General features: G+C 34.2%; 4 protein-coding genes across 5 annotated transcripts; 2 read left to right on the top strand and 2 right to left on the bottom strand.

The window, feature by feature from the left end:
• Nucleotides 1-1,800: 1,800 nt before the first annotated feature.
• LOC128175673 (mitochondrial outer membrane protein SLC25A46-like) lies at nucleotides 1,801-7,784 on the top strand. The gene is made up of 10 exons (XM_052841481.1): nucleotides 1,801-2,076; nucleotides 2,510-2,552; nucleotides 2,898-2,958; nucleotides 3,435-3,512; nucleotides 4,010-4,110; nucleotides 4,408-4,464; nucleotides 5,304-5,361; nucleotides 5,704-5,919; nucleotides 6,345-6,845; nucleotides 7,185-7,784. The coding sequence occupies exons 1-10, from the start codon at nucleotides 1,932-1,934 to the stop codon at nucleotides 7,212-7,214; spliced, it is 1,290 nt and encodes a 429-aa protein (XP_052697441.1). The 5' UTR covers nucleotides 1,801-1,931; the 3' UTR covers nucleotides 7,215-7,784.
• Nucleotides 7,785-8,099: 315 nt separating this feature from the next.
• LOC128175672 (uncharacterized) lies at nucleotides 8,100-12,545 on the bottom strand. The gene is made up of 8 exons (XM_052841480.1): nucleotides 12,429-12,545; nucleotides 10,852-11,493; nucleotides 10,676-10,768; nucleotides 10,367-10,459; nucleotides 9,960-10,133; nucleotides 9,742-9,833; nucleotides 9,163-9,311; nucleotides 8,100-8,373 (listed from the first exon to the last, which is right to left on the bottom strand). Exons 1-8 carry the CDS (start codon nucleotides 12,522-12,524, stop codon nucleotides 8,315-8,317), a joined length of 1,398 nt encoding a protein of 465 aa, XP_052697440.1. The 5' UTR covers nucleotides 12,525-12,545; the 3' UTR covers nucleotides 8,100-8,314.
• Nucleotides 12,546-12,631: 86 nt separating this feature from the next.
• LOC128175746 (major facilitator superfamily domain-containing protein 12-like) lies at nucleotides 12,632-13,323 on the bottom strand. The gene is made up of 2 exons (XM_052841584.1): nucleotides 12,935-13,323; nucleotides 12,632-12,843 (listed from the first exon to the last, which is right to left on the bottom strand). The coding sequence occupies exons 1-2, from the start codon at nucleotides 13,200-13,202 to the stop codon at nucleotides 12,632-12,634; spliced, it is 480 nt and encodes a 159-aa protein (XP_052697544.1). The 5' UTR covers nucleotides 13,203-13,323.
• Nucleotides 13,324-15,228: 1,905 nt separating this feature from the next.
• On the top strand, nucleotides 15,229-19,508 carry LOC128178657 (uncharacterized). 2 transcript variants are annotated; one of them, XM_052845923.1, is made up of 3 exons: nucleotides 15,229-15,534; nucleotides 16,032-16,293; nucleotides 18,533-19,508. In XM_052845923.1, exons 2-3 carry the CDS (start codon nucleotides 16,035-16,037, stop codon nucleotides 19,486-19,488), a joined length of 1,215 nt encoding a protein of 404 aa, XP_052701883.1. In that variant the 5' UTR covers nucleotides 15,229-15,534; nucleotides 16,032-16,034; the 3' UTR covers nucleotides 19,489-19,508. The 2 variants fall into 2 exon arrangements, with proteins under 2 accessions (XP_052701883.1, XP_052701882.1); XM_052845922.1 differs by having other exon boundaries at nucleotides 16,032-19,508.
• The last annotated feature ends 1,353 nt before the right edge of the window (nucleotides 19,509-20,861 follow it).

Here is a 20,861-nt window from a genome sequence, read left to right on the forward strand (position 1 = left end):
ATACATGTACATTTATATATGAAGTCTGAATGAGCAGAGTTGGCCCATTTTGCATATGGATTATAAATTTTTGTAATGAAAATATTTTTTTTTGAAATGAAGAATTGGTACTCGTTAGTAAATTACTGAACTTGATAATATTGGGTTGGACATTGTATTTTCTTGCTAAGAAATCTTTTCTAATTGAAGCTAATGCATTGCATTCTAACAGACTATGAAATTCGTCTCCAATATCGTTATTTTTACACTGATTGCAGATTCTTTCATGGCGTTTTAAATTATTCCAGCGACCAACCTGTATCGGAAGACTATGATTACTTGTTCTAAATTTTACAAGAATATTTCTAAATTTTCTAGATAGCGAATTTGAATATTTTTCTCAAACAAACGTTGTTTTAAAAATTCGGAAACTTTATTCCTTTACTGGAGTTGTTGATATCACTGTACCATTTTTAAGAAACTGATCTCTAATCCTTTGATAAATTGAAGCACTTGTCCACTTGATACTGTAAAAATCTTGATCCATCCAAATATTTCTCATTCCTGTTGTGTTAAAAATATTATGTATACATGATATTCATGGATTGGTGGACTGGTTTTTGGTATGTCTACATGTATTATACAAATGCTTATAAACAATTCTACACGCTTTGTTATCATTTCCATTCATCAATCTGTCATGTTGTAAATTTTGAATTTACCGGGTGGCAGTAAATACAAAAAATTCAAAATTTACAACATGACAAATCTCCCCCAAAATGATATCATTCTTTTAAAGGAATACTTCTGTAAAGAGGGCAAAGTGATAAGTCCGGTTTCTCCATACAACATTAAATTTGGAGTACTAGATTTAAGATTTTTTATAAATATAGGCCTATTTCAAAAAACGTAAATTTAAACGTTCGATTATATCAACATTTTTAAAACCCCAAATTTCGCATCCATATATAACAGGACAGGAGTTACAACTTTGTCGAATAAATCAAGTTGACAGTCAAAAGGTAAAATTTATATAATCATATTTTTCTAATAATGCCGTACATGGATTTTTTTGCCTGGTCACAAAGATGGGTTTTTTTGCGTTGCAAAATACTCAGGTAGTAAAATATTTTGACAATTTCTATAACTTCGTCGTTAAATTTAATTGTATGTTTAGGATCTGGTCCTTTCGGAAATATGACAATTTTAGTTTTCTTTAACATTAACTTGGAGTTCGCATGTTTCACAATATATATATATACCAAAAATTCGTTCATCTTCAGCATGTTGAAGCACAGGGGCTTGGTTGTTGGATAGTGAATTTCTTAATTATTTGTTCCCGAAGAAAAAAATTGATTAAAATTGGTAATCTTATGTGTATTTCTGTGTATTGCAATAAATAAATTCACTGAAACCCCCCATTTCAGTCATGTTAAAAAAGTGTATTCAATGTACATTAAAAAAAGTAATGTACATTGAATACACTTTTTTAACATGACTGAAATGGGGGGTTTCAGTGAATTTATTTATTGCAATACACAGAAATACACATAAGATTACCAATTTTAATCAATTTTTTCTTCGGGAACAAATAATTAGGAAATTCACTATCCAACAACCAAGCCCCTCTGTGTTGAAGATCACTTGGGGTTTCAGATAATATACACTGTCAGTATCGTCTGCATATAGAAAAGTATCAAGAACATGAACGTATCTGCTTCAAAAAAACTGATTGTTAACTATTAAAGGAAAACAAAATTGAAGAGTCCTCAGATGCTAGAAATTAATATCTATTTTCCGGAATATCTTAGTTTCCCATTTAGGTTTTACATTTTACCAACTTCCGGAGAAAATGACAGTTGGAGGACGGGGCAAAACCGAAACTTCCAAAATGCCATCTGATAACGAATGACAAAAGCTTGTACTATAGGATATATATACCAACTAATTTAATGATGAGTGCCAGATCATTTTCGAAACAACCTAAAGAAGAGGGAACGTCACGGAGCCCTTCAGACTTGCAATGGCCTCCAGAGTCTCAAGATTTCTTTGGATCAATAGAAAACATGAGCATGCCGGAATCAGGCAACGGTTCAGGTTAGCTTAAAATTGCTAGTGCTAATTTTGTTTTTTCAAAGTGTACAATACAATGAAGCAGTGTATAATTTCATGATTTCATTATAATTTTCCATCATGATTTCTCGATGAAAGTTACAGGACGTTCGGTTATGAAATTTTCAGGATGATTACAAGTGAAATGGCTATAAATAGTATGTATAATAGTACTGTAGATCAGTGAACCAAAATTCATTTCAAGATTTCAACTTAAAATATTTTTGCATCAGGAAAGATAGTAATAGGGCTTTGATTTAATTAGTTCCAAGCAACTTAAAAGATTTTACCCCTCATCTTATTTCAAATCACTGTTAGTCATGGGTGTGCCGTGATTTTTTTGTTGTTAAATGCATTGTGATTGATGATTCTGTAAATATCAACCTATTTGTATTTCTACCTATTTCTTACATTTTAGATCAGTTACAAGCTGCCACTGGCTATGTTATAGGTGTGACCAGGTAGGACATTGGGACAAATTATTTTTTCCCTACCATACTGGCCCAAGACAAGTGCCATTGTTTGTTACGTCTTTTGTATGTTAAAGTTTAAGGTCTCATTGCAGTGGCAAGAATTGGTTATTGACCCAAGTTGGTCTTTTGCTGGTAGAAATGAAAAATTATTTAAATTGTTCAAAGATTGTATTGCATTACAATTTTTTACATAATACATGTACAAAACTGATAATAAATGTGACTTATGTATTTTGTGAATTTTGGGGGATGTAAATCTGATACTTCTTTCTATCTCTATGTAAGTACATTTGCTAAGTATATGGTCATTACTATGTATATTTTATTTTGCAGCAGTATATTTGCTGAACATATTTTGTCCCATCCTTTTATAGTTCTAAGAAGACAATGCCAGGCAAGTATTGTTTAACATTCTAATTATGTATGTAGATGTTCTTGAAATTATCATAATATATATTGATACAGGAATCATATTTTTTTCTTAGCTCTTTTATTGTTGAATTCATGATAGCATGTATGATAATTTTGTTCCTGCAATTAGCTACTATTGTTTTATTATCATCAAGTTGATAATTTTATACCCTCAGACATTCAGCTGCTGAATATATTTCTGTTATTCCCAGAGATTCTCTTTTAAACACTCTCACCAACCTGAGAAATTGAAGTGATTTAATTCAGATGCACTTCATGTGTCACCAATTTTACTTGTAAAAAACATACTACGGTAGATGCACTTCTGTTTAGGTTATAAGGGTGTATATAAGGACACAAGTTAATTAGATACAGCATCACATTGTATTTGTAAGCAAACTGAGAATTTTAATTTGTTTGCAGTTATGATTAATTCAGTATTATTGTGTATATTGACAGGTGCATCACAGAGGGGTGTGGTACCACAATACCCCATTTACCATAATAACAGTTCTAGTCCAGTTACAAAGACATCAGGTAGAAACACAGTTATTTAACCAGAACCATAATGAATAAAATAAAAATGTAAAGTATTAAATGGCAGGGCTAAAGAAAAGTGAAATACATATATATATATATGCCATTAATTTATTTATCCATCCCTATGTGTTTATTGTTTTACATCTGTAGGATGGCAGATCTCGTGTACGGTAGTCATCTAATTACCATCATTTCATGTTATCTGTTGATAGAAATGTTTCATTGTGTTAAAGATTTCATATTTCATCATTATGTCAATAATATGCATGTACATTCATTTATCTTATCAAAATATATCTTACTTATCATTTAAAGATGTTTGTTTACTTACAGTGTATATAAATACATTAAATGCAAATACATGTACGTGTGCTTTTTTATGTACCTTTAATTTCAATTACATTGTAACCATTAATTTTACTTGACATATTTCATTGCTCTGATTTATAAGCTAGATTCTAACTACATGTACAATGAAACCTTTATTGTTTCAGGGCGTGTCTTCCCTTTGGAAGGGAATAGTCAGTGTTTTGATGTCCAAAGGCATCCTGATGGTGAACGAGACTGTCATCAGTGAACTCACACCTTTACCAAAGTAAGTTAAGCTTCTGTAAAGCTTCTGAAAGGATATTTCTTAATTGCTGATTAAAAAACTGACAGATTCTCACACAATCAACCTCATTGTTGTGAAATAAATGGAACCAAGAAAAAACTTAATATATATAAAATGATTTAGGGTAAAGATGTTAAAACAACCTATGAAACACGGTTACAGTAATTGTTGGGGTTTCCAACTCACATTGTGTAATTTCATAATTATTTAATGTGGAATTTAAGTTACAGAGGCTTTTACATTATTTCACAAATCATGCATCTTCTATTTAAATTGTAGAGAAGTCACCAGACACAGTTCTCCTCGGAAACACCTAGAACATCTCTTGCTGAAAGGGTAATTCTTGATTCCAGGGTTTTTTCTTCTACCATTTTGAAACTGTATTCATACACTTCCAGTCAGAAAAAATTATAGTAAAGGACGTAACTTGTAGAGCAAAATGGAAAATGGAATTTCATTAGACAAAGACATTTTTTATGGAAATAATTATATATAGCTTTACAGATGAATATATTTCTTGTTCTAATGATTTTATAGTTGTCAATAATGTCAGTGGAACTTGAAAGTTTTGGTCTTAGAATTGAGATATATAATTTTTTTTGAGAGATTGGGAATCAAGTTATACAAGGGGAAATCTTTGTTCACTCTGTAACACTATACTTCAATAGTACAGTAGAATCAGAGTGAATGTTCTTTGTTTTCCAATCTTCCACAAAGTCAATCTTTCTATAATACACTTTCAATTAATCACATAAAACCAAAGCCAAATCAAAACATTGTCAGCCTTAGATTTATTACTGCAGTAAAACAATCATCACAACATTCAAATAGTTAAGAAATGAACTCATTGTCTACCCAAGTCATACAAGTATAACCTGGGTTGGGGCAATTTACGCTATTGAGTTCATTCCTTATAATTTAATTTTGTAATTTGCTGTACAAATTTAGTCCGTTTTACTTTTAAAAATGATATTAATCTGTTAAAAATTCAAACGTAATGTCAAGCGGATTAGTACGTTTTTGACGTTGGTGCATTGTGACATGTCTTGTGACATGCAAACCAGGTTATACAAAGTTAACTAAATTTTTCTATCGAATCAAATGCCGCGTTACAAACAGAATTAAATTATTAAAATTTGTACAGTAAAAAAATTATTTATTTGATTTGATTTCAGATTATCATACATCATGGCAACTCCTTTCCTTGCAAGTAGTTGTATTGAAACTATTCAGGTAAAGTTTCTTTTTATATGTAACAGAAGTTTGCACATTATGTATATTCAAATTTTTTTTCTTTCATGTTTATACCAAGTACACATAATATTTTCAATACATGGATCTTCAGTGTATTATCATATTTATCTTAATGAATAGAGAAGATACATTGATCAAAATAACAATTAAGCTCATAATTTTTTTATATTCTGAGAATTCAGTGTTTTTGTCAAGGAAGCCTCTCTGTCACATTTATGTAATCAGTAATGCAGATCAAAGATTTTCTAAATTTTGCAGACTTGAATGATATTAACTGTGTATTTTGTATAACACCATCACTGGGTATTTTGTGTATTGTAGGCTGATGTATCCAGTGATAAGCCAGGACCATTTGATTTCATCAGGGAGGGGCTTGGCAGACTGATGGGGTGGGGGATGCCCCAGACAACACGTCTCCTCCCAGTCTATACTCTAGTCTTACCCACAGCAGTTATGGGTGTGTCCCAGTACATCATTATACAAGCAGCCAGAGCTACCATGTTGTCCACGTTTAGACAGAGGGAACAAGAAATGAGGGTAAGGAAATCCAGAGGTTTGTTTGCTTTTACTTCAGCAAATTAATTTTACACAGCCCTACTGCAGTGCTTTCTTGATTGTGGTTATTAAACTGACATGAGGACACATAAATCAGAAATTAACAGGAATTTTTTTTGTGAGCCAAGCTATACAATTTTTGATTGAGCTTTCTATCTCAACTGGGATAACTTTTAGAAGAAATCCAAAGTTTCAAAAGCTGCAAGATATTGTTTTTTAATTCTATAGCAATCTCTGTATGCCACACAGATGCAGAACAGCTTCAATCTGATATTTTGTCAATCCGATAATAAAAAATATTCTTGCAAATTGACTCTCAGTTTAAGCTTAATCCATTTTATGAGTGATAGTATGGCAAAATTTACCAATCTCTACGTCTGAATTGATACTAGTATATCGTTTTGAAGGATAAATCAACATCTGTGGATGGAAAAGAGCAAGAAGAGTCGCTGTACAACAAGTACTTTCCGGAAATGATGGCTAACTTTGCCGGCAATCTTCTGGCAGACATATTGTTGTTTCCCTTGGAGACAGTGCTTCACCGATTATATGCTCAAGGAACACGGACTATTATTGACAATTTGGACACAGGAGTGGACGTCATACCAATTAGTACAAATTACGAAGGATTTTTTGACTGTTTTCGCAGTATTGTAATGGAAGAGGGTGTCTCTGGCCTTTACAGAGGGTTTGGTGCTTTAATTCTTCAATATGCACTTCAAGCAGGTTTACTCAAGTTCTCAAAGTATGTCTTTGAGAAAATTTCCAAAGAGCTTAATCCTCCAGAACCCCTTGCCCCTATAGATAGACCGAGATCATCAGATAGGCTAACTCAGCAGAGACAGCCACAATTAGCAACACTGCAACAGCAACAGGCTCAGCAACAACAACCCTATACTAATTACATGGTAGGTCAAGTTTTAATTATCAAGTTTGTTTTAAAATACAAGCTATTATCAAAGAAAAGATCAAGGCCATTTCTTGCAAATTATCCATTTAATTTACTTTACAGTTTGAGACAATATTTTTAGCCATAAAAAAATTCAAATATTTTGCTTTAAAATTTGAATGTTTTCCTACATCTTTATATAAAGACTTTTCTCTCTCTTTTTTTTTTATTCACCAATTTTGTACAAACTTTTCAAAAACTTCAAATGCCAAAGTTAAGTAAAATATAAATTCAATGTCATCCTATGATATATTTAACAATTTGTAAGGAATTATACCTTAAATTATTTTTGTTTCAGGAACAGAGTTATAGAAGTACAAGGAGATAAAATTCCAAGTGTTTTACACTGTACATGTATTTGACATTTGAGTATTAGACTGATACAGAGTTCTCAAGAAGAATTCTATACGTGCTATACTAATGAAATTTTTTTTCATTGTCACGTTTCTGAAATGCATTGGAAATGAATAGATTTGATAGCAGAATTCATTGTTAAGTAATATTTAAAATTTACTTACATTTTCTTGAAACAAGGATGATGTACTGTGGTTTCATTTATAGTTGATGGCATCAATTTTTGTGGATGTAGCAATATTTCAGTTTTAAGGATGGTAAATTTATGGACAATGGACTTAGCATTAAATTATTATTACTAATCTTGGTTATATGATTTCTAAGATTAACTCAAAAAACAAATTCCACATGAATTGGTGGTCATCAAATATTGATGAATCCGCAGTAAAAGACTAATTGATTTTTGTGCTTATGTATTATACGCCCAAGTGCTGATATTTTTGTGCTCATTTCAGAGATGTATTATTATCCAGATATGTTGTTTTATCAATGCATGAAATAATTGTTAATCTTCTGTTTGTTTCTGGCCATCATAATTTGTTTTCAGTTAAAAAGATTTTTGTTAAACTGAGAATATACAATCTGATATTGAACTTGTTAATTATAACTGTTATCAATTTGCCCGATATATGTATTCCCTGTCCAATCACTCCAATGTAAATGGCAAATATCTGAAATGCATTCATTTTGAATGGAAGAGCTAACTTTTTAAATTTTAGAAATCCAATGAACATGAAAAAAGGTCAGATTCAACCCATTTTCTCTTTACTTTCAATGCATGATCAGACTCTTCCCGAGGACAAAGAGAAGCATATGGGAACTGATTCTCTGTAGAACCCCCCCCCCCCCCTCTCTCTCTCTCTCTCTCTCTCTCTCTCTCTCTCTCATTTAAAATTAAGATAAATATTATAAAATATTTTATTAAAAGTTACAAAATTATTTATAATTTTCACTCTTTAGCACTTTCTTACGAAGCAGCCAATTAAAAAAAAATAAAATCAATCATAAAACTTGTTTCAAATTGTGGACTTTAATAAAACCAACAGCACTCCATGCTTTGTTGTATCAGTGACTTTATGGCGGACTCCGCTCCCAATCCCTGTCTGGTGAGGAAGGCTGCAAAATCCTGTGTTCTGTTGGCAACAAAAATAACATTGTTAATTTACAAATTGTTAAGAAGCCCAAATTTATACAATAATATTTTGTAATTCATTGAGAGGATTTTAAAATTTTGCGTAATAATTGTGTGTGTTTTCCCCCAATTTCCATTTTTTGAAGACTGAGCCAACACGCCGCGAGAAGGAGTCAGAATTTCACCCCCCAAAGACCTTTTAAAAGTATCACTTCAACATGGCTGATTAACAGTGGAATTTACTGTTGACTGAGATCAATTATTGCTGTGAATGTTGGCACAATTTAAAACTATAAACTTGCATGTTAACATGGGTTAGGACAGCATATTTCGGCGTAGCATTTTGAAAAAATTGTATGGTTGACTTTAAGTATGCGGGCACCGAGTTATAAATTACAGTATTTCATACAGGAGCAAACCAGCAGATAATGTTTATATCAATGCATGTATTACATAGTTTTACTTCATGATCTTAATGTGCATATTCATAAAGAACCGAAAAAAATAAAATAAAGACAAGAAAGTGGAATTGAGTTACGGAACTTGCATTGGTAAATAAGCTGTTTTTTCACACCAAACTTTAGTCATTATGATTGTATATACCAAAATGCTCTTAGAACGTTAGTTTTATAGTTCGATATGTCTCCCTTCTATGATACTTTATGATATAAACATTGAATCATGTATCTAACTGGACAAAAAAAACCATCCATGTGTTTAGACCGAAAAAAATGTTCTTTACTGTGTAATAGCGAGTGAGATAATGGAATGAGGCGGGGACAAACCGTACCTTTCCATCCGCTCCTACCCCCTATAGAGGACATGGTGCTGAGGAGGACGAGGAGGGAGATGAAGGTCACGCCCCCGGGGACCGTGACCAGTACGTCACGGTAGTACACCGTGCAGTGGTGGGTCATGTGGGCGGCAGAGCCATTCTCACTGAAAAAACCCCCCAGAAACAACAGTGCGGTCATCATTTCTTGTGATATTAAAGAAACCAATTATATTCACTTGTATCAAACTGTTCATACATAGAAATCAATAATCTAATATGGTAATGCCAGAGAAAAGAACACCTTTAGTTACCATATGAATCCAATTCTAGTAGTATTTAAGCACGCGACTTTAAAACATTTAACAGAGATTTGTTATTGTGTCATGTTGTAAATTTTGTATTTACACAGTTGTCATGTTGTAAATTTTGTATTTACACTCGCCCAGTAAATTCAAAATTTACAACATGACAACTGTGTAAATACAAAATTTACAACATGACAATTGCATACATTAATATTTTTTTAAAATATCAAATAAGAGAAGAAATTAGTGTCTTTTGGACACCTTTGCTATTTTTGTAAAAAGTTCGTACCAAGGATTGTATCGCTGGATCAGAACAACAGCCAGACCATTCGCCAGTTTCTCTGTAAAGCTCATCGCACCATAAACAAAAGCTGCACTGCTCTGCAATAAGTCATATGTCTTTCAAAAAAGGAAATGAGGATGAAGATCGAATTTGAAAGATAAAATGGTATAATCAATAGAGCGGTTTAGTAAGATTAAAATGTTCATTGAAAGCTACCGGCGTACAGAATATTGGTCAATGAGATCAGATGTCATGGCAAGTGACGTCACGAGAACCGTTGACCCCCCGATGCCACTCAGGGCAGCCACACCGTACACACGGCTGGAGGTAGCTTCATCGATGAAAAAGATCCACACACATGCCCCGAGCGTACAGGATATACCCATGACGTAAGTACGCTACAAAGGTAAGTAATTTAATATTTAAAATATAATCGTAATATGATATGATCACCTGTTGAACACTTAAGGTAAATCATCTATTTAATTGCTTGAAATTTTTGGTTTCCGTGAAGAATTCGGTTTTGTTCTTAACCCGAGAGAGTAAACCACTCCTGGATGTAAAAATGTATACAAAACCAAACATTATTTACCAGGATTAGACAACTTAAGTATGAACACAGAGAGCTAACCTTGCGTCCAAGTAATTGGTTCGTGTTGTTCATGAACAGTGAGGTGCAGAACCCAGCAACATATCCAACTAGAGGAACTATTGCTACAGAGTTCTGTAAATTTAAAGAAAAATGGCAATTTTTCATGTAAATATACGTCTATTTAGTATGAAACTGTATTGCTCTGTACTTAAATTGTTTATTTTAAAGGTTATCGTAGATAAAATACATGAATAAAAAACAAAATTTAACAATAAAAATGATAAAAAGCATAGCAATCAAATACTGCTTTACAGCAACCAACCAGTGGATTTTTTTCACAACACAAACCTTGTGCATATGCAATGTCTCTGTGATGTACATTGGCATATATATCTGCGATATGTTGACGGTCAGTCTTGTACACATGTAAATTAAAGCCATCTGAAAAAATAAATTCAGGTAATAACTGAGAATACTATCCTATTACATGTTTATAAGATGATTTCATTGGGGAACGTACTTGCCTGATAAAAACTAGGTTCTCTAAACCATTCCTTCCAATGCTTATTTAAGTTCATCTTTGGTTTCACGTCATCGTCTGGTCGATCTTGAGTACCACCATCCATTATACTATGACTCGAGACAAACGAAATTCGTTTCTTTGAAGTACTAGGCGTTTTCGTCCGCGATTCACTTTTGAGAATTCCAGAAATTGTTGGGTTTGTAATGCTCCGTATAGTTGACATTTCTATGTCATTTTCAGGACACGAAATCGAAGGAATTATCGCTAAAACATCGCTCTCTGGACATGACATAGATGATATTTTTCTTTCTATCGAGTCGTGCTTTTTACTACAAATTTTATCGGAAGAAGGTGATTTGAATATTCCTCTAAAGCTATTTTTTGAATTAGGAGATTTAGTCATGTTTCTTTTTGTCTCTTTTGGAAAAATCTCGACATTTTTTGTTTCTTTTACAGTACTGATTTTATCCTTGTTGACAGTTCTTTCTATATGAGCCGTAACTTCGCTTGATGCAGATTTTTTCGTATCTTTCTTGTCGAGCTGATATCCAGTTCCTGGCAAAGGATTGTCTTTTTCATGCACAGTGCAGTAGAAAACACAGCTACAAGCTACGCCTATAACTACCACACATATTGCCAAGTCCTGCAAAACAATGTACGCATGCCCTGTATGAAATTAAATAAAAACATAAACCATATCATTGTCTTTCTATTACTTTTTGAAATAGATGGACAAAAACGATCATTCATAGCTAACAGGCTGATGATGTCAATATCTTGCTTATACTATCGGATAAAACGAAGTACCAATACATTTGCATCATTTTTTTGTTCTAAGCATTTCGAGATGCGCGATTTTCACTCACGCATGTCACGGTCATCTTAATTTTTTTTTTAAAGAAGATGAAGGAATAAAATGGCGCAAATGCCCATTCAGTTTAAGGGGCATGGTCACGATTTTGGTCAAATTCTGTTTTTATTATTTACAATGGTTTAAAATTGCATTTATAATGATCAAAAAAAAAATTGAGAGTCATCCGTAGAGTTATAAGCAAGATACAGGGCTCACAATTCTTTGTAATGTAAACAAGGCTCGTGCCCTGTTTTTGTTTACTTGGGTTAAATTCAATATACAGTAAAAAAATCTTTTTCCAGCATATTTGTCTATCTTTTTATTCATGTTTAGCACATATAAACAGTTTTTTTTAATGTTTAACCGATTCATTTAAGGTCTAAACCTGGAATTTTTACTTCATCGTTCAAAATGTAAACAAACGCTTTGTTTACATAGCAAAGAACTTCAAGCTCCGTAACTCGCTTATGACTCAACAAATGACACTCAAATTTCCGTTGCCTATAAAAAATGCCTTATTGAAGCATTGTAAATAATAAAATCAGAAAAATATTTTTTGATCAAAATCGTGACCATGCCCCTTTAAGTCGTAAAATGCAATATTGAAGTTTTTAAGTATAGACATTTTACACGCCTTATCCACTCTTTTTTTTTTATAGCACCCGCGTTTATAGAGCAATTGACCATCCCCAAATATACAGACTAAAAGTGTTGCTCATATATACTCTGAATATTTCCCCGTCCTCTGCATTGAGGAAGGTATTGGCCTCCTCCGCTCTGTGTGCGTCAAAAAATAACCAGGCGAGTAGGTACACCAGCATATGACACAGGACTGTTATGGCATATCTGTTGAATTTGAAAGGTTGAATTGAAATCTGAACTTATGAATGGAATTGAAGATTTTCATAAAACGCAGAAAAAATATTGATTACCTCCATCCGTTTAACTGAACCTTCTCTACTGCAGAAAAAGTCATTTCAGGGATCAGAGCTAAATGACCAATTTGGGCACACGCCCATCCAAATTGGAATATAACAATAAGAGGTACGTAGTATATAAATTGTGCCCAGTCGGGGACGCCAACGCAGAACCAACATGGTATAAAGATGAAAGGAAATCCAAGGCAGCTACAAATCGTCCCTTAAAGGTGAAAGAATCAGTGAAAAAAATGACATGTATCAAATAATTATACATATATATTTTTAAAATTAATTTTTTCTGAAACCGTTACCTATCAAATGCCAGGATTTTCGTCTTCCAATATTGAAGCATCCAGATTTGCTATTGTCTGAAGCCAAACCAACCAATGGGGTCAGAACGGCGTCCACGGATTGACCAATCATCATCAGGGTACCTGCCAGGGTGTCGTTGAAGTTTTTCACTTCATGAAAGTACGCTATGAGGTATGTGTACCACATGGAAGCTGTTAAATCATTGAAAGCATGCCCGACACTGTACCCAAGCTTTCTCTTGATTGGAATTGATTCTCCTGCCATCATATATTTCCACAGAAAATTGTTTTTATCGTATTTTTATCTCTTTGACAACTTTTTCTTAAAACACTTCATTTCACCATTGGTATAAAACACTCCATTTCAGTATCATTGTTAGGAATATAAACACGCAATAAGTACACTTGTGGGAGAAAAATATACTGGCTGTAAACCTTGAATGATAAAATTTTTAGAGACCATTCGAAATAAGTTACTTGGTTGTGTAAAGGTTGCCATTGGCCCATGCTAAGGACTTATGAATGTAGATTTTAGTTTAATTTCAATGTTTTTATGAATGAATGTTCACACAAGAAAAAGTTAAATTGTGTCAAGTATAAATTACATGTTTACGAAATAACGAATATTACCCGTGACTATAGATCTTTAGTATTTTATGTCGTTTTATAGTCATTTGTCTATAGATATTAATATAAGCTATTGCATTATTTTACTTCTTGTCTGTTTCTTTTTGGAAACAGAAAATTATCTGCACATGTCCTCGTGAAATGAACACGCGTTATGCATCAAACTATACGTACATTTTTCTTTCAGTATCCCGACCCTTTCTCTCCCCCCAAGCTAACAGTGGTGACGTCAGCAAGGTTTTGATGGTCCAGAATTTATGTTATGCTAGAAGGAGAATGTGTAATATGTGTCTCGTTTTCTGAATTATTTTATTGCATCGGTCTTTTTTAATCAGTTATATTCATCTTTTTTCATCGTGTCAAACGGCAACCAATGTTTTATTTTTTGTGATGGATCGCGGCGTCATTTCTTTACTATAATGTTCATCAGCTCAGCAGCTTTGCAAAGATGCAAGAAAAGCAAGTACATAACAAACCGTAGTTTCAGAGGAAAATGTTATCCAATTTTTCATCGTTAATAGGTATTTTGGGTGCAGTTAAGAAGCAAACATTCGGTAAGAAAAAATGCTAATGATATTCAAGGTTGCGTCTTGCAAAAAAACCAAACAAAACAAAACCAAAAAATTTTACTTATTTCAATTTAGTGGTTTAATCCAATATGCAGTTTTAACAAAAATAATACATTCCGATTAACCAACTACATGCACACGTACACTAAACTCACGCTATGCTATTGTTTGGTGGTATAAACCATATTTCGATTAACAAAATTAATGAATAACTGATTTTGCTGAAATTATTTATACATTTCAACACTGCAAGAATTTAGTTGAGATTAAATCCAAAGTCTGAATCTCAACTAATTTTGAAGTCTCTAAATTAAGTAACCACTGCATGGATCCGAAAAGCATCTTATTTTAAAATTTCAAATCTGGTTATTCAGTCGTGTCTTTTAACGATTATTTTCAAACTAGCGAATATCCCTTACTTGCTTACAACAGTTCTGTTTTCGAGTTTCTTTTCATAGTCAATTTGTATATAGTATTGCAGCTGTACCATGTGCACGAGTCTACAAGCATGCATGCCAGTCAGTCTCACATGCACGCCTATACGTGTATCTTTATTCTTTCGCCACGCTCAGTCAAATGTCATAGAATTTTTTGCCCAAGGTCAGCCCTCTTCTAAGAGGTTATGCTTTTTATTAAAATAAGACAAACCTTTTGACACACAGAACAGGTTGTAATTAACATTAATCAGCTAATTTGACGTTATTCTGTTTAATTATAGACCAGTATAGATATTTACTGTTTAATAATACTCTCCATGCCAAAAAAATTTCAATATGAAGTTTATCTTTGAAAAAATACGATTATTAGGTCAAAAGTCAGATTGAAGGCAGGTGTAAAAAAAGAGTTACTCTGTGGCTCTTGCATTATATATACACGTGTTCACACATTAATGAGAGATGCATGGTTCACAAAGACTGACAACTGACAACTGAAGTTAGCAGAATGATCTGTACGTTTCAACACTCCCTAATTAAAAACAATTTGCATATTAAGGTTAAATATCCACAGTATATCATAACTTTATGTGCATCCTTAGGCATGGTGTTAACAATCACTTGACTTTATTTAAAACATGAATGAAAACAGAAAACAATTAAATTATATGATAATCCGACTTAACTCGATATGAGTTAAGTCATGTTATGGAAATGAATAGATTAACCATTTCACTAATATCTACATCGAAAGAAAGATAACTCCTCAATATGAGGTTCTCGTAACTTTTCGCACGGCCCCTTTTGGGGTCCTTATATTACGCATGCGCAGTAGTGTATCGACCTTTCTCAGCTTCAACCTGGAAAAAATTCAATCATTGTTCATCACGACTGACTTAATCGCTCGATTAATCATCGTTGGATAGTAATCGGGTAATCTTGTGTAATTCAATCAATTGTCCAAGTTGCGGTACGTATTCACTTCCATTTATTTTTTTACAGGGTTTTAACACTTTGCAATACAAGATGATTTTCTTATTTCGTCTGCTTCTCTCTTTAAGGCGGCCATGATTGTTACATTAGATAGTCATTACGATGTAGGTTTATTTCAAGTCAAATTGCGGGCCATCAATGGATATAACTTGGTTAATAAAAAGTTTAGTCATCATCATTAAAATATAATATTCCATTGTAAAATTTTAATTTACAATATATTTTGAAATATTCAAATTCAAGTAGGCCTTAACGGGCCTACATAGCTAGTGCTGACCTAGGACTACGGTTGCATATAGAGTATATACTAGTATCATATAGCATAAATACGTAACGTTAACAGATACAATAAATTTATTGTTTACTTACGGTATAACTTTATAGCCATATTATAACGTTTATGATACATTAATTTTCATTGATATTTCTTTATAACTTTGTATCTTAAGTTACTCAGCTTTGCTAACTTCCTAGAAAATGTTGAGGTCTAAAAGAAAGAGCAAGTCACCGTACGCCAGGCCAAATGCTCATCCGGCTCTCAGGGCCCTTAATCCGGCAACCACAGCCACCCAAACCCAAGCAGGCCCGAGCAGGCCCACGCAGGCAGCGGTCCAGTTTGTGTCCACTCAACCTCAAAATCAAGAGCATCAGCTACCAGTCGATGATCCCACAACCAGTGAGCAGACTGCAGTACCGCTACCTTCCATAGCGCCATCAATCCCTCTGTCAACTTCAGGTGAAAACCCTTTAATAAGCATTTCTGATGAGCTTGGGGTTCATGTCCCTCAAACCATCAAAGATAAAATATGGTCAAAACAATACATTGATCTGTCAAAAATCATCAATTCAGAAACAGTTGATACATCCGCTCAGGATTCGCACAAATTTTCCATAGTTGAGGGTCAGTTAGTTATTGAACCAAAAACTAAAACAAACAAAATTACATCAATTAACACCTGGCTTGATGCGTTTTTGATTTTCTCAAGCATATACCTGGCTAGACACCCATCAGACATACAGGGTATCTTGAAATATATCCACACAATACGTTTAGGATATAGCCGTAATATAAATGGCAATTGGATTGAATACGACAGACAGTTTCGTCTCAAAATGTCAAAAAACACATCAATTTCATTTGGCTCTATCGATGCGGAGTTATGGTTATTGTATATGCAGGCTCAAGTTCAACAAGCTCCACAACAGTCAAAATCGTCACTCAAATGTTTTGATTATAACTTTAAAGGTTCCTGTCCCAAACCCCAGTGTTCATTCCAGCATATATGCATGCATTGCAACAAGTCACACCCACGCATGCATTGTTGGTCCTATCAGTCGACCCAGACCCAAGTCATCAGACCCCCCCCCCCCTCCAAATCCAGCACACCAAAATTTCGCCCCGCAAAATTACACCAATTTTCGTCCCTTACGCCCAAGGCATTATCAGCTACCAAGACCAAGATTTCATGCACCTAGGTTCAACCCCAATTAAGATCTCCGCTTTAGAGCAATACCTCGCTACATATCCTGATATTCAGAATGCTCAATTTTTATTAAATGGTTTCAAATCCGGCTTTTACTTGAATTACATAGGCCCAAGAGCCTACTTACAATCCAAAAATATGAAGTCCGCGAGTGAACATGCTGATCAACTTTTGGCTATCATTGAGAAAGAAATTACGTTAGGAAGGATGTCAGGCCCCTTTTCCCAACCCCCTTTTCCCAACATTAGGTGTAACCCTGTTGGGGTCCTGCCCAAGAAAGATGGAGGCTACAGGTTAATTTCAAATTTGTCAGCGCCCATTGGCAATAGCGTCAACGAGCATATTGATCCAATTCTGTGCTCAGTGTCTTACGCTTCTTTTGATCAAGCCATTTCTATGATCCAAGAGAATGGTAAAGGGGCATTGCTTTGTAAAATGGATTTGTCTAGCGCTTTCAGACTTTTACCTATTCACCCTTCAGATTTTCCACTGTTAGGAATATGTTTTCAAGAAAAATACTATTTTGATAGATGCATGCCCTTTGGTTGTTCCATAGCTTGTTCATCTTTTGAAAAATTCTCATCATTTTTGCATTGGCTCGTAGCACAAAAGTCTCAAAATTATAATATCATCCATTATCTTGATGATTTTTTGTTTGTTGGTGAGCAAAATACATTACAATGTTCAAAGCTTGCTGAAATGTTCATGTTAACTTGCAGTGAGTTGGGCGTCCCAATAAACGACAAGAAAACTGAGGGCCCATGTACTCGTCTATCTTTCTTAGGACTAGGTATTGATACCATAGATAAGGTCATTTTTATTCCTGACAATAAGGTTGCAGAACTTAGGTCCAAGCTTTCATCAATTACTTCTTCTAAAAAAGTCACCCTGAAAGAAATGGAATCACTTTGTGGTTCGCTTAACTTTTTCGCCAAAGCCATCCCTGGTAGCAGGGCTTTTAACCGCAGGTTTTATAACACAACAATTGGTATTAGGAAACATTACCACCTGATCAAGGTTACACAAGCAGTTAAAGAGGATGCTAGGATCTGGCTCGCATTTCTTGACCAATACAATGGGCGTTCACCATTCCCAGAACTATACTGGTCTGATAATGAAACCCTAAACCTCTTTACCGATAGTTGTGGTTCCTACGGTGGAGGTGCGATTTTCCAGAATCACTGGGTTGTCATATCCTGGCCAGAGTCTTGGGGTCCAGATATAAGAAGAGATATTACATTTTTGGAATTAGTGCCTATTCTTGTGGCCATGTGGATTTGGGCAGATCAATTTACAGCTAAGAAATTGCTAATAAACACTGACAACATAGCTCTGGTCGATATATTGAATGCCAAGTCTAGTAAGTCTCAACGTGTCATGTCTCTTGTAAGACCATTGGTATTATTATGTATGAAAAATAACATTCAGATTAAAACTAGGCATATCCCAGGTTACCAAAATTCCATTGCAGATTCAATTTCTCGATTTCAGTGGGAAAGATTCAGATCCCTGGCTCCGCAGGCAGACAAGACTCCAGCCCGTTTACCTCCGGAATTGTTGTCCCTCTTAGACCCCATGTAGAATGTTTACTTGAGGCAGCAATATCCAAAAATACTGCGTCCACGTATCAAAAAGGCATAAATTCCTTTGAAACTTTTTGTACCAAACACAATTTTATCTTTTGTTGGCCTCCACCACTGGACCACATAATCAACTACATCGCATACCTGCATGCAAATAAAGTGTCCTATTCAACAACGAGATGTTATTTGAGCGGTATTAGTTACAAGCTTCAGTTAGAGGGTCAAATTGACAACACTAAAACTTTTATAGTTAAGAAAATGTTAGAAGGTTTCCGTCGGTTAAATCCAGCGAAGGATGTACGGTCCCCAATTTCCCTATCTTGTCTCAATAAATTAGTTTCTATACTACCTACGGTGTGCACAAGCTTGTATGAAGCTGTTATGTTTTCAGCAGCCTTTCATTTAGCATTTTTTGCATTATTGCGCATTAGCGAATTTACTTTCACTAGTAATGACGCACCAGCCTTATTATTTCACGACGTGACCATTAATGAAACACACATTGGTCTGTATATTAAAGGTTCAAAAACAGACCAATACAATAGGGGTACTAAGCTACAGATTGAAATAAATTCTCAAACCCAGTCTTTATTCAAGCACATGCGTGAATTTTTGGCAGTTAGACCACAAATACAAGGCCTATTTTTCTGTCATTTCAACCACAAACCTCTTACTAAATATCAATTCACATCCGTACTACATAAGTCTGTCAAATTTATTGGCCTTGACACAACAACTTTCAAATCCCACTCATTTAGAATAGGTGGAGCTACACATTTGTACTTGCAAGGGCATTCGGAGGAGGACATTAAGTCAAAAGGCAGATGGAAATCTAACGCGTTTTGTTCATATATCAGATTGTAAAGCATAATTTCATGTGTGTTCATAACAGCCTCGTATTTTTATTCAATACTAAGTTTTCAGGTCCCAACACCACGGTCTGGATCATTGGTTCGTCAATTATCAAACATGCATCCCATCACGCTGTCCAACAATTTGGAAACTTACACCTAGACCTTCAGAAACATAATATCACAGTATATTGGCATGGAAAGAGTGGTATGGTCTGGGAGGATGTAGAGCCCACAATTACAAATATCATTGAACAAAGAGGCCACCCAGATTGGGTAATGTTACATTGTGGGGGCAATAGTATTGGGACCATGCCCTTGCTAAGACTGCAAAAATTCATGAAATTAACCGTTGTTAACCTACAAACAATTCTGCCGAATACAAGATTCATATGGTCCCAGATACTCCCACGAAATTACTACAGACATATGTTATCAAATATTGCCGGTGAGACCGCTCGAAAAAGAATTAACAAATCATTAGCCCCATTTATTGTCAAGCGTAAGGGCGCCTGCTTAAAGTACCCTGATCTACAACAATGTTCACCAAAATATTACCGTGATGGTGTACATTTGTCTGATACTGCTCAGAATACATTTTTGAAAACCATACGTGCTGGCCTCCTAAACATACTACATAATAATGTTAAAGTTTATGCTAAATCCCACGCCGAGTAATTCCGCAGTCTTATTGTCATGGCATTGTGCAAAATTTTGACCGCTTGTGGCGGATGTCTTCATGCATCATATCATAGTTTTTATATACATGAAGACATATGGCCGAATTTTGCTTAAGCCTGCCCCGGATTCTGTTTACTTCCAGGTCCGTGGCCAATAATCGGGCTTACTTTAATTGACACTTTGTTTCATTCAGACATTGATTGACAGTGAGTCATTGAATACACTTAGTAATTGAATAATTCTATTGATACATTGCAGTGGGTTGATTGTCATCATTGAATACATTGAGTAATCAATTAAATTGATACATTGATTGTCATATTGAGACATTCACTAAAGCAAAACATTGATTATACTTTATTGATTTGCATATTGATTGATTGATTGAAATATTGTTTGAATTATTGATTGATTGATTTTATTGATTGATTCATCTTGATTGATTGATTGTTTGGTTCATTGAAGATCTAACATCATAACTACCCAAAAGTCGATGTTGATCATTTAACTTACTCTATTGCTATATTTGCAATATTTTGCATACATTTGAATAGTTTATGATGTACTGATATATTAAAATAAAGCCATGACATAGACTGCCAATACGGTGTTGTTAATCTATTCTATTGAAATAATCCGACTTAACTCGATATGAGTTAAGTCATGTTATGGAAATGAATAGATTAACCATTTCACTAATATCTA

This window comes from Crassostrea angulata, chromosome 3 (assembly GCF_025612915.1).
Source record: "Crassostrea angulata isolate pt1a10 chromosome 3, ASM2561291v2, whole genome shotgun sequence".
NCBI lineage: Eukaryota > Metazoa > Mollusca > Bivalvia > Ostreida > Ostreidae > Magallana > Magallana angulata.